Source organism: Colobus angolensis, unplaced genomic scaffold (genome assembly GCF_000951035.1).
Source record: "Colobus angolensis palliatus isolate OR3802 unplaced genomic scaffold, Cang.pa_1.0 Scaffold101, whole genome shotgun sequence".
In the NCBI taxonomy this organism is placed as follows: Eukaryota; Metazoa; Chordata; class Mammalia; order Primates; family Cercopithecidae; genus Colobus; species Colobus angolensis.
In genome coordinates, this window is record NW_012111031.1 from 838,990 (window position 1) to 852,042 (window position 13,053).

Sequence of the window (13,053 nt, forward strand, 5' to 3'; positions counted from 1 at the left end):
TCATTTTTCCTTAAAAGAGAAAAAAAAAACTTCTTTATGTTTTGAAACCTGCAGATTTTTCTTTCAGAATGGGAGTTTCTTTGAAATGTTTGTAGAAAACACTGAATTTTGTCATTCTGGCCATAAATCATATTAATAAATGCTATAGTAGTCAAGCAGTATATAGTTTAACTGACTGAAATTGTTAATGTCCTATGAAATACTTTATTTTTCCAGTACTTGTGACTCGCTACCTTAACTACAAATCAAAAGGCAGTTTGGGAGGAGTCAAAACATTGCTTCTTGCTTTCCAGGGAAGAACTGCGTAATTATTTGCCATATTGATGTGCTAATAAAAATGTCTTATGTAATGATGATTTTTAAAAAATAATCTTCTATTACCCCCGAATTGAAAATACACATTTCATTTAGTGTGCATTTACATTTCATGGCTTAAGTATAATGGGTGTTAATAAATAAAATAATAAGTTGAAAGTGTGTTTGTCCTGTTCCAAAAGTTTAAGAGTTGTAATGATTTAAAATCATAAGACGTTGTTGTTTAAACTATGTTTAATTTACCCAATACTTGACATAAACTATGCTACTTGAGTTTTTAACTTCTTATATACTTAAAAAATATATATTAAATTTATAGAAGATCATAACCATTAGTATCTGATTTATTAATTTAGATTTTATCAAGATAATTCTTATTTTTACTTTAGGCCAAAATAGAATCTGATCGAGTCATTGGATCTGTAGGCAAAAAAGTAGTACAGGAAACTGGAATAAAAGTCCGGAGTCGATCACATGGTTTATCAATGGCGTATAGGAAAGATTTTCAACAACTTCTCCAGGGAATTTCAGAGGATGTCCCTCACAGACTGCTAGACCTTAATATGAAGGAATACACTGGATTCCAAGTTGCTTTGCTGAATAAGGTAATAATCATATGAATTTAGTACTACTCTAGTTCTGTTCCGTTCTGTTACTGGATAAATCACATTTTCTGCTAATTCGGACATTCATTTTATCCAGACTTTAAAGAGTACTTCTGTATCCTTGCAGAATAATGATCATTATACTATCACCACTAGAATTAAAACAATGTACATGGTGTGTGAATGAATGGATAGATTGATGAAGAGTAAACTAACTTGTTTATTTTATAGATGAGAAAACAGAGGTTTAGAAATTGCTTTAAGTTGCAATAGTGGATGGTAGAATTCACTATAGTTTTGTACTTAAACTGATGACCCTATTGGGCCCACACCATGATCCAAAAATGCTTTGTGAGTACTCATGGTTACAGATATCTTTATCCCAGCAGCCTTTTTGTAGAAATAGGCAAGCGGATTCTAAAATTTATATGGAAATGTAAAGGTCCTAGAATAGCTAAAACAATTTTAGAAGAATAAAGTTGGAAGACTTATATCATCTGATTTTAAAACTTACTGTAAAACTTACTACAGTGATCCATGCATCATGGTACTATCATAAGGATAAACATAGAGATTAGTGGAACAGAATTGAGTCTAGATGTAGGCCCTCACACACAGTAAATTCTTAACAAAGATAGAAAAATAAGTTAGTGGGTAAGAAGACAGTCTTTTAAACAAATGGAACAATTGGATATCCATATGCAAAATAATGAATTTGACCATTACCTCATATTATTTGAAGTGGTCATGATCTTAAATGTAAGAACTAAACTATAAACTTCCAGAAGAAAACATAGGAAAAAATCTTCATGATGTTGACTTAGCGAAGATTTCTAAAAGCACATACCAAAAATGTTGATAAATTGAATTTCATTAAAATAAAAAAACTTTGCTCTTTAAAAGAAACATGAAAAATGAAGAGGCAAGCTACAGCTTGGGAGAAAAGCACATATCAAATAAAGGACTTGTATCAAAATATATAAAGAACTCATAAGTCAAAAAGACAAACATGGGCAAAATACTTGAACAGACATTTCACCAAAGAAAATATGCAAATACAAATAAGAACATGAAGTAATGCTCAGCCTTATCAGCCATTAGGGAAATGCAAATTAAAACCATAACGAGATACTACTTCATAACTGCTAGAATGACTAAAATTTAAAAGACAAAAAATACAGGTATTGATGAGAATGTGGAGCAACCCTCCTAACATTACTGATAGAAAATAGTTGGTATTTCCTTAAGAAGGTAAACATAAATTTGCTGTACAATCAGTCATCTACTTGTAGGCTTAGTATGCCAATTCATAGCAGCATTTTTCATAATAGCCAAAAACTTGAAACAGTCCAAGTGCCCATCAACTGGTGAATAGATAAAGAAGATGTGGTGTGTCCATATAATAGACTACTTGGAATAAAAAGGAACAAACTACTGATACACGAATAATGTCAATGAATCTCAAAAACATCATGCTAATTGAAAGAAGCCAAGTACAAAAGATTGGACACTGCAAAATTCCATTTACAAAATGGAACATAGAAAGAAAGCAAATCATGTGGTTGCCTGGGGATAAGGAATAGTGATTGACTGCAAGTGGGTACAAGGAACTTTTGGGGATGGTAGAAATGGATTATGATGATGGTTTCACAACTACGAATTTACTAATACACATCAAACTATATACTTAAAATAGGTGATTTTATGGTACATAAATCACACATCAAAGCTGTTTTTTAAAAAAACTTCGGTTTTTAAAATTTGGAAATTGGTTTTTACTTAAATGAGTTTACTTCTTTTATCCAGAATATATAATAAAATCTTTAGAGTTAGATGGTGAATTGAGATTGTTTGGTTGATCTCACTACCAAATATTCATCTTTTGGCCCTGAACCAGTACATTAAGATTATATGTCTTTATTTTATTTTTTTAAGCTAACTAGTTTATATATCTTATTTCCAAACCTATGCTGCAGGTTAGAGATTTTAGTCTCTTTTAATTCTGTGTTTGACAATAAATTTGTCCTCGAATGTTGTTTAATAGGATTTGAAGCCACAGACATTTAGAAATGCTTATGACATACCAAGACGAAATCTTTTGGATCACTTAACAAGAATGAGATCTAATCTTTTGAAGAGCACTCGCAGATTTCTTAAAGGACAGGATGAAGGTTAGATCATAGTTTAATACTGGTATTTTTAATGTTTTTTTCTTTATAGTCTGAAAAAGCATAGCATGGTGATGTAAATTTCAAAGAATTATTGTAGTAGTATAACATTCTTATTGTAAGTTCAAATGAAGTAAAAGGTGAATCATCCCTGATTCTCTACCTTTCTTCCTACCATCACTGTTGCCCCAAATTCTCTTCCCTAGAGGTAACAACCTTTCTTAACAGTTTCCTTTTATAGCTTTTCTCATGCATTTATGCGCGCATGCACACACACACGCCCGCACCACTTACCAAACTGTATACTTAAAATAAGTGATTTTTCTTATCTCAGTCATTTTCTGGAGATATACCAGTATCTGATGGTTTAACTCTGGATGGCCAGTTTCATGACATGTTCTGATAATTCCTTCACCTTTATCCATGGCACCTACTATAAATCAAGTCAGATGAGACTTTAAACCTTTGCCACCTCTGATTTAAGTGTTCTAACAATAATTTTATATAAAAAGTGTTAGCTATGTGGCTTCTCTTTTCCATACTGTACTTCCGTTTTCTACAAATTCTACTATAATAAAATTCTGCTTATTTGGAATAGCGTAGAAGAGAAGAGATACACCTTTCACGGTAAGATCACACATACTTTTTTTTTTTTTTGAGTCAGAGCCTTGCTCTGTTGCCCAGGCTGGAGTGCAGTGGTGTGATCTCGGCTCACTGCAACCTCAGCCTCCTGGGTTCAAGCGATTCTCCTCCTTAGCCTCCCTAATAACTGGGATTACAGGCACGTGCCACCATGCCCTGCTAATTTTTGAATTTTTAGTAGAGATAGGGTTTTGCCATGCCATGTTGGCCAGGCTGGTGGTCTCAAACTCCTAACCTCAGGTGATCCGCCTGCCTCATCCTCCCGAAGTGCTTGGATTACAGGCATGAGCCACTGCGCCCGGCCACACATACTTTCTGTGTACTGAAATTAATGGCAATTTTTGTTTTGTTTAGATGATGAAATCAGTGTTTTAAATTTTATTTTTTGTCGCAGTGGTTATAATTGCACCAAACGAATTTAGAGTATGTTGGTAAAGAAGACTGTCTAGAATAACACTAGGTAGCATTCATATATAAGGAAACATTATTTAAGAACTAATTGGAGTATAGTCTTAGTGAGGTTAACTTTTGTTGCTGTTGTGTTCTTTTTGAAAGATCAAGTGCACAGTGTTCCTATAGCACAAATGGGGAACTACCAGGAATACCTCAAGCAAGTACCTTCTCCACTAAGAGAACTTGATCCTGATCAGCCGCGAAGGTTGCATACATTTGGCAACCCCTTCAAGCTGGATAAGAAGGTAATTTTGAAATGTTCTATTATGTAATTTGTGGTAGGCATTGTCAGTTTTATAGTTCTTAATTTAACTAAAGTAAGCTGAAGCTATTTTCCTGGTAGAGCATCTAATAAATGTCAACATAATTAGAATATAGTTACTTTCATTGGAATTGACACTGGTTGTGCCATTTAAACATTGTTTGTAAATTCAAGAAAATTGTATTCTTTTTTGCTAAAGGGTATGATGATAGATGAAGCAGATGAATTTGTGGCTGGACCTCAAAATAAACATAAACGACCTGGAGAACCAAATATGCAAGGGATCCCTAAAAGACGTCGGTGTATGTCTCCACTACTAAGAGGCAGACAGCAGAATCCTGTTGTAAACAATCATATCGGGGGAAAAGGACCACCTGCACCTACAACTCAAGCACAGCCAGATCTTATTAAACCTCTTCCTCTTCATAAAAGTAAGAATTGTTTTTTTCTTAAACATTATTTGCTGCCTTTTGGTTCCTTTTCAAGGAAGAGATTTTTGTTATAGATTGTAGAAGGAAATTTAGTAGTAGTACAATGAGTGAATGAATGTGTAGAGAAGATATTTGTTTAAATGAGCATATGATCATTTTTGTATGTCTTAATGAACATTTGAACATTTCTTATATTTATGATGCTTTATTAGCTATAATGCGCTAACATATCATTTGCAAATCTTTCAAAATAATACTTTTGAAAGGAGCATTATCACTATCCACAGAAAGATGATTTTCAATTTCAGTTGAAGTCAACTAATTATTAAATATGTATGCTATTTTGGATAATGCTGTGCTTTGAGGTATACCACTGAAGACAGGAGTGATTTCTGCCCTCATTTATAATCAGCAAGGAAGATCAGTCATTGAACAGATACTAGAAGTATGTTGAATGTTACAGAAAAGATGTCAAGTATATTATGGAAGCATTTGGCAAGAGGATTTAAGTCAATGAAGTCAAGGCACTTTACTGAGGAAGTTAATGCTGAAGCCAAAAGCTGTGCATTTGCTTACACTAGAGCAATAGTATGTGCAGAGGCATAAAGAGAAAGACATTAAGGGAATTTAAAGAATTCCAGTATAGCAAGGGTGTTGGGCATGAGGTAAGGTGAGGACTGAAAGACAGAAGCCAGATGATGGAAGGCCTTGGAAGCTGTTTTCAACTGTATTCTAAGGACAGTGAGAATCCACTGAAAGGTTTTAAAATGAAGGTGACCTAATCTGATTAGCATTTTATGAAGATCAGGTTGACTGTAATGTGTGTGGAATATTATCAGAGAGGAGCAAGAATGAATGTAGGGAAACCCTAATGAATTAATGGACTTATCACTTATAGATAGTGGTCATACTTACAGCATATTAACTGAAGAGAAACAAAATATTTTATGACTGCTGATGGAAGTATCCAATACTGCCTTTGAAGTTGTCTTACCAAAAAAGACCCAAAAACCAAGTTGAACATCAATGTAATCAAACCAATTTATAGGAAATACAGGGGACAGAGAAACATGTGGGATACAATTAGTAAAATCCAGATTGTAGAAAACTCTGTAGGACAAAGAATCCGTTGGGTTTTTTCCAGAAAAATACACAGTAAAAGAGGTACAGCAGGATTTTACAGATGCAAATGTAGTTTAAGAGATATATAAGCCAGTTGCAATGTATAGGCCTTAACTGTACTCAGAATCAAACAAAATCAAACTTTTCCACAAACAGAAAACATGTTGGAGAGTATGGACATGGACTGTATATTTGATATTATTAAATAATTGTGCATGCACAGGAATCAGTTAGGAAACCCGGGGAACAGATGCTGGTGACCTGACAGTGGGGTTTGAAGAAGAATATGCATTTGAGAAATACTTGGACACATCACTAAAGGACTTGGTTACTGGTTGGATGTTGGGACCAGAGCAGGGTAGGAGGAGTCGGGCATCTGTCTTGAGAGACACTGGGTGGGTGGAAGAATAAATAATAAATGAGTTTAGTTTAGAAGTGCATATTAGGTCATCAAGTGGAGATCCTAAGTTAGAAGATGAATATTGAGTTTGGGACTCAGGAGAAGAGGATTGGGCTAGAGGGGGTAGTATGAGAGGCAGATTACTGTCCATTGCACTGAATAAAATCTCACCAAGGCAAACAGAAGAAAAAAAGCTCAGAACAGAACCTCGAAAGTGCCAAAGTTAAGATAAGTAAAGCAGAAAAGGAGATTGAGAAGGAAGAATTTTGGAGATAGGAGAAAATAGGGAAGAATTTAATGTCATGGAAGCTAAAGGGCAAGATAATTGAGTGGGTAGTTGTCCCAAATACTTAAAAAACAAACCAAACAATAACAACAACAAAAACAGTTCAATCAAGAGAAATGGAAAAATTCTGTGGTCTTTGGTGATCTTAGCAAGAGCAATTTCTGTGGAGTAAAGGGGCAGAGCCTAATAAGGGGTTATGGGAGGAGTGAGAGGTGAGAAAATGGAAACAATCGGTATGAGTATAAACAGCTAATTAAGTTTAGTTGTAAAAGGAAGATGGGAAAAGAGCATGGTACCTGGAAGAGTTCACACGGTTTTGAAAATGGTGATTTTTCTTTGTATTTAAGATCAGAGACGCTTGAGCATGTTTCAGTGCTGGTGATGGAAACAGTAAATAGGGAGAAGTTGAAAATGAAAATGAGAAAAGGCATACTCAGCACAAAATTACTGGGAATGCAAGAGGGAAAGGTCTAGAGCACAGAAGAAAGAATGCTCCCTCAGTTGAAGCAGAATGTGGGGGGAAGCGTGGTGAGGGTGTGATTTAGTTAAGAGGAAGGTAAAGGAAGTCCTTTAATCATGACTTTGCTTTTCTTTTGAGCTCTGTGAGGTAGAAGGTGAAGTATACTGCTGAGACAGAAGGGGATATTGGGAAAGTCAGGGGTTTGAAGAGAATGAGGGAGCTTAACAATCTCTGTGGGAGAGAGAAAAGGTTGTGATAAGATTGCTGGACAGTGCCTAGGACCCAAGTGGAGATGGTGATTGTGACCACTCTGTAGAGCTGGACCCTTTTTCTCCAGCAGTGCTCATGATTCCAAATGCAAGTCTGGGGCAAGCAGATAGAGTGAGTCAAGAGATGGGATTTTGCTTGGCAGATATTATGGGAAGACAGTAGAACAAGAGAAATTAAGATAATAGTAAAAGTGATGTATCATCGGATATAAGCCTGATACAGAATTGGCTACTTAGAAGGGATATGGTTAATAGGAGAAAGAAAGTAGAGGAATTGCTAGAGTCAAAGTCTGGCTGAGTTAAGCAGCACTAGCAGGAGTACTCTGAAGATGAGGGTTATACTCCTCCATCTCTGAATTTGTCTGGATGTGAAAGGCGAAGGTGTAAATGTAAGTTCTTTAGAGAGAAGCTGGGGAACGGGGAGGCCAGGTTCTTACCAGATCATCTGCTTAAACATTGAAGTCCACAGCACTTCTCAGACTTGAATATGCATGTGAATCACCTGGGAGTTCTAGTTAAACTACAGATTCTCGTTTACTCAGTCTGAGGCAGATGAGCATTTCTAGCAAGCACTCTGTTGGTGTTGCTGCTGCTTGTCCACACACCACATTTCGAGTAGTAGTAAGGACCAAGAATGAAGTGACAAGGGCTTCGGGGGTGGGATGTGCATGGCAGATGCACTTGATAGCAATAACTGAAGCATACCCTGAGACTGACCCTGCGTGCAGACACACCTGCATGTGGTTGGGAGTTCTGAGCTAGGGAATAGGGTGGCTAACCCAAAGATCCATTCCCTGTCTATGAAGAGCATCTGAGCCCCTAGTCCATTGTGAAGTGAATGCAGGCCAGACAGGGGATTGAGGCCCTTTGTTTTGGGTTAAATGAAGGTTGCCAGGTGGAGGTTGTTAGGGGGAAGAGTGCTAAGTGAAAATACGATACAAACTGCATACTTTTTGCAAGCAGTTGCCATTTTTCTGTCCAGCCTGCTGCCACTGGGCCATGCAGTTATCCTGTCCAGCCCACTGCCATTGGACTGTATGTAAGGTGGTTCTCCTGCCTAGCTTGCCACCACTGGGCTCGCTCCCCTTTTTGTAAGCCTCCAACAAAACCCCTTATCTTGTTTACTGGCTCTGGATCTCTTCTTTGCCTTCTTGAACTTGGTGCCATCCCCACTGGCGTTGATAGGGGCTCAGCACAACAGAAGGAAGGCTGTAACTGAGTGCAAGAGACAACAGTGTTTTATAGGCTTGTGCCCTGGAGGTTGGCATAAGATAGTGATAAGGAGAGACAGTGTGAGTGGCATGGTTGAATCTCACAAGAGTACAAGGGAGTAATTTTGCAATAGCACTAGGAAGTGACTGCATGTCCTTTTATGCCTATGGAGAGTGTACAAGAGAAAGCAATTTCTACTTTTGGTCTGGAAAGGAGAGCAGTCTGCATACAGGAGAGCTGGGTTTCAGTTAAAGCATAAGTTGTAGAGAATATTCGGTAAAGGGGAGTTTGCAATTCATGGAATCGGATTTAGGAGAGAGTCAGGAATTTGAGGGATTTGTGGAAATGAGTGTATAGGGGAATATGAGTAAATTCAGTTAATAGTTTGGACAGGAAATGAGGACAGTAGAGATGAATTCAGCTGGTATCCTGGAGGTTGGTGAGCAATCAGAGAACTTAAAATTCAGCAGCTTTCTGTAGGGCACGCCTAATCATCTGGTGTTAAGAGGAAGGCTTGCGAGCTTTCAATTTTAGTAGTCTAATGAGCTGAAGTGGGCACCAGGTTGCTCTGCACTGGTGAATAAATGATGACTAGATTCTGTAGTTAGAAGGGTATACTGTAAAACATTACCTGTTTGGTGCTATGTTCCCTGCAGAATTTGGAACTTAAAGGCAGAAGTATAAGTAGAAAGTAAAAACTACCCAGTATTTACTTTTACCTCTAAATGATACCAGATGTATAAGGCATATTGAGTTAGGGCTCTCTAAGGTAGAGATAGATGACCGTGATAATTTTGATCATAGATATTTCATTGAAGTATCAACCTACTTGTTTCAATAAAATTGCCATAGAATAAACCGGAAAACTAAAAACTACTTGAAATCGACTTTATTTTTTCCTCTAAGGGCAAAAATTGTAAATATTTTGTAAATACTATGTATGTGTCACATTGAAATCTACTGTATCTTTGGCAATGCTTAAGAACTATATCACATTATATGTTAACTTGCATTAGTCAAGGAAATCAGTTTTGACTTGCTGTAATAATGTTCTTTTGTAGCTTTATTTACTGTATGCTTTGAGACTGGACCTCATAATTTTTTCCCCATATCTTTGTTTTTAGTTTCAGAGACCACTAATGATTCAATAATACATGATGTGGTTGAAAATCATGTTGCAGACCAACTTTCATCAGACATTACACCAAATGCTATGGATACTGAATTTTCAACATCTTCTCCAGCCGGTTTACTGGAACGGCCAACCAATCATACGGAGGCTCTTGGTCATGACCATTTAGGAACCAATGACCTCACTGTTGGTGGATTTTTAGAGAATCATGAGGAGCCAAGAGATAAAGAACAATGTGCTGAAGAGAACATACCAGCATCTTCACTCAACAAAGGAAAGAAATTGATGCATTGCAGAAGCCATGAAGAGGTCAATACCGAATTAAAAGCACAAATAATGAAAGAGATCCGAAAACCAGGAAGAAGTATGTATAATAAGAGACGAAGATCTGATTTCTTGTATGTGCTCAAAAAGCAAAAAAAAAAAGTCAAGTAACTGTAGTAAAAGAATAGATATGATTCTAGATCTGTCTTGAACAACATCTCAGTTAAGATTCTTTATTCATCTGACCAACACTGAATATCTTCTATTTCCAAGGTACTAGGTATGGTAGGCAGCAGGGACTAAGAGCAGAGCAACACTGTACAGATAAATTGCATATAGTACCTACCATGACAGGAACCCATAATCTTGAATATTCTTCTGACCAACAATGGAATTTTAATATAGCAGCTAGCTCACAAACGATATACTGAAAATTAAATAACTTCATGTCTGTAAAGTTCTTGTCATAGTGCCTACCACTATGTTTAATAGTTAAACTATGATAGTGATATTATAGGATATGTTTAGGCCAAAAAACTAAAGTTACGAAAGCTGTCTGGTATATGAACACAAAAGAACTTCGTGGGGAAAAAGTTCAGTATTATTGGCATTCATTTAGAGGATGTTAACACATCACTTGCCCTGGGGTAGTACAGTGACCTGGGTGGTCCAGAAATGGGTACAAATCAGTCCTTGGAGTTTAGACGTTTATAGCCCTTGCAGTTTCATATGAAAACTTTAAACTGGAATAACACTCTTAACCTGTTTGGTTTTTACCCCCACTTCCCACTTACCCCCATGTTAGCTGTTAGAATTTTAAACTGTAAGGATGGAGTTTTGTAAAGGCCACTTGTTCTTATTTTTTAGTGATACTACCAAAAAGCTATTTACTCATCCTTTTAAGCTTTATGTTTGATAACTTAATAGGAACTTTTACTTACAAAGCAGGGTTTGATTAGTTGTTTTATCTTTGTTGCTGTGTACTTTTACATATATGTTAAAATATAAAATCTCTAATGAGTGGTGAAATTTTTATGTAGAATGTTTTTGTCTCAGTATATCTTAATATAATAAACTGTAAAAGAAGAATATTGAATAAGAATATAAATGAAAGGCACTTAATTTTTCTTTTTGCTTCTTTTGCTTTAAGAATATGAAAGAATCTTCACTTTACTGAAGCATGTGCAAGGCAGTTTACAAACAAGACTAATATTTTTACAAAATGTCATTAAAGAAGCATCAAGGTAAATAAATTATTGCATATAATGAAATGGTGATTAAATGAGTCCACAGTTTATATAGGCAGTATTTTAACAGTATCTGTTTTGCACTTGTGTTGTTTATAAATGTATATGGCATACCAACATATAAATAAATTCTTATTCCCTTTTTAGTTTATTGAAAGAAATTCACTTAGAAAACAGCCACACACACATTCTTCAGGAATTATGGACCTTTTCTCCCTGCAAATTACTAGATACTTGGAGAATTCTTGTTTATTCCTCTCTGTAGCTTTTTGATATCTTTACATTAATATTTTGCAACCTTTAATTTTTCTCCTTTATGCATTAATATTGGTGACTAAAAATAACATATTTGAATGTCATTTATTTTTACATGGGAAAGCGTAAATAAGGGGACCAGAATTGGACAAATGGGCCTTATTCTGATTGTTTCAGTAGCCCAGGATCATTAGTACATTGGCCCTCTGTATCCCTGGGTTCCACATTCACTGGATTCAAGCAACCACAGATTGAAAGTATTTGGAGGTGGAGAAATGGATGGTTGTGTCTGTATTGAATATGTACAGGCTTTTTTTTTTTCTTGTCATTCTCTAAATAATTCAGTCTAATTCATATAGTATTTATACTGTGTTAGTGTTATAAATAATCTAGAGATTATTTAGAGCATGTGGGAGAATGTACACAGGTTACATGTAAATATTGGGCCATTTTATACAAGCGACTTGAGCATTCATTTATTTTAGTGTTCATAGGGAGGCCTAGAATCGATCCTCCATGGAGATACAGAGGGATCACTGTATAAAGAAGGTGGATAAAGGTTATAAATGGTAATTAAGAAGTGCAATTAACTGGAAAACATAGTTGTATGAGTTTAAAAACATTTTTTATTTTCCCTTCAATATTTGGGGATTTTAGTATTATAAGAAAACTTGGGGCTTATCTCATTTGACCTTCTAAATGTAAACACACTTACACTTTGCCCCCTGTCTCTTCTATGCTACACATGAAGATTTTAGATAAAGTTGGTTTTTGTTTCTGGCTTTCTTTTCTTTTCATACTTTTGGAGTGGCTAGAGCATAGGCCAGTTTGCAGGATCAAGATAAGGCTATAACTTTTCATATACTTTTGAGTATTTAACCTATTATGCTCTTTATGGTAACATTCTATCAGCTAAAACCTCATTAGGAATTTATATTCCCGGTATCTGTACTTCACTTCTGCCACCTTTTAGGGAGTTGTGTAGTATTACAGTGGCTATTTATATTAGCTTCCAACTAGCAAGGAAGTAGGAATAAAATGTCCAGTGTCTTGAGATATTCTTAAAACCATCGGCAATTATGTAGACAGATGCAATTTTAGTCTGCCCATATTTGTTACTGAAAATCTTTAAAAGTTGTTACTTGAACTTTAACTGCTTGCTATACTCTATTATAGATGTCTATCCTTGATTTGCTAGTTTTCAAATTATAATAGAATACCATGGTTTTTAAATACTACTGCCCAGTTTTCATTTATTCTTCCATTTTGTGGGAGTTTGTATTCATACTTTGTTCACATTCCTTTCAACATTCAACTTACAAAGAGCATGAGAAGAAGCTATTGAAGTATTTGCTTTGGGAGCCCAGATTTCACCAGAGTGTTTGCAGCCCTTGAATATATTTTGAATATATTAGTTTTTTGATTTTTTTGTTTGTTCTTTTTTCTTTTCGGTTGTGGAAGGAACAACCTCTTTCCCATTGTTTAGGTATAGAGTGTTTTAGGGACAAACTAAAATACTGTACTGGTATA

General features: G+C 35.7%; 1 protein-coding gene across 3 annotated transcripts in view; it reads left to right on the forward strand.

The window, feature by feature from the left end:
- Window positions 1–13,053, forward strand: part of INTS6 (integrator complex subunit 6) — a 103,870-nt gene that overhangs the window by 86,439 nt on the left and 4,378 nt on the right. For all 3 annotated transcript variants that reach the window (XM_011939102.1, XM_011939110.1, XM_011939120.1), the window contains 6 exons: window positions 705–920; window positions 2,965–3,091; window positions 4,286–4,428; window positions 4,645–4,876; window positions 9,750–10,121; window positions 11,172–11,265. In XM_011939102.1, coding sequence (XP_011794492.1) covers window positions 705–920; window positions 2,965–3,091; window positions 4,286–4,428; window positions 4,645–4,876; window positions 9,750–10,121; window positions 11,172–11,265 — 1,184 coding nt within the window. The remainder of the gene's footprint in view (window positions 1–704; window positions 921–2,964; window positions 3,092–4,285; window positions 4,429–4,644; window positions 4,877–9,749; window positions 10,122–11,171; window positions 11,266–13,053) is intronic.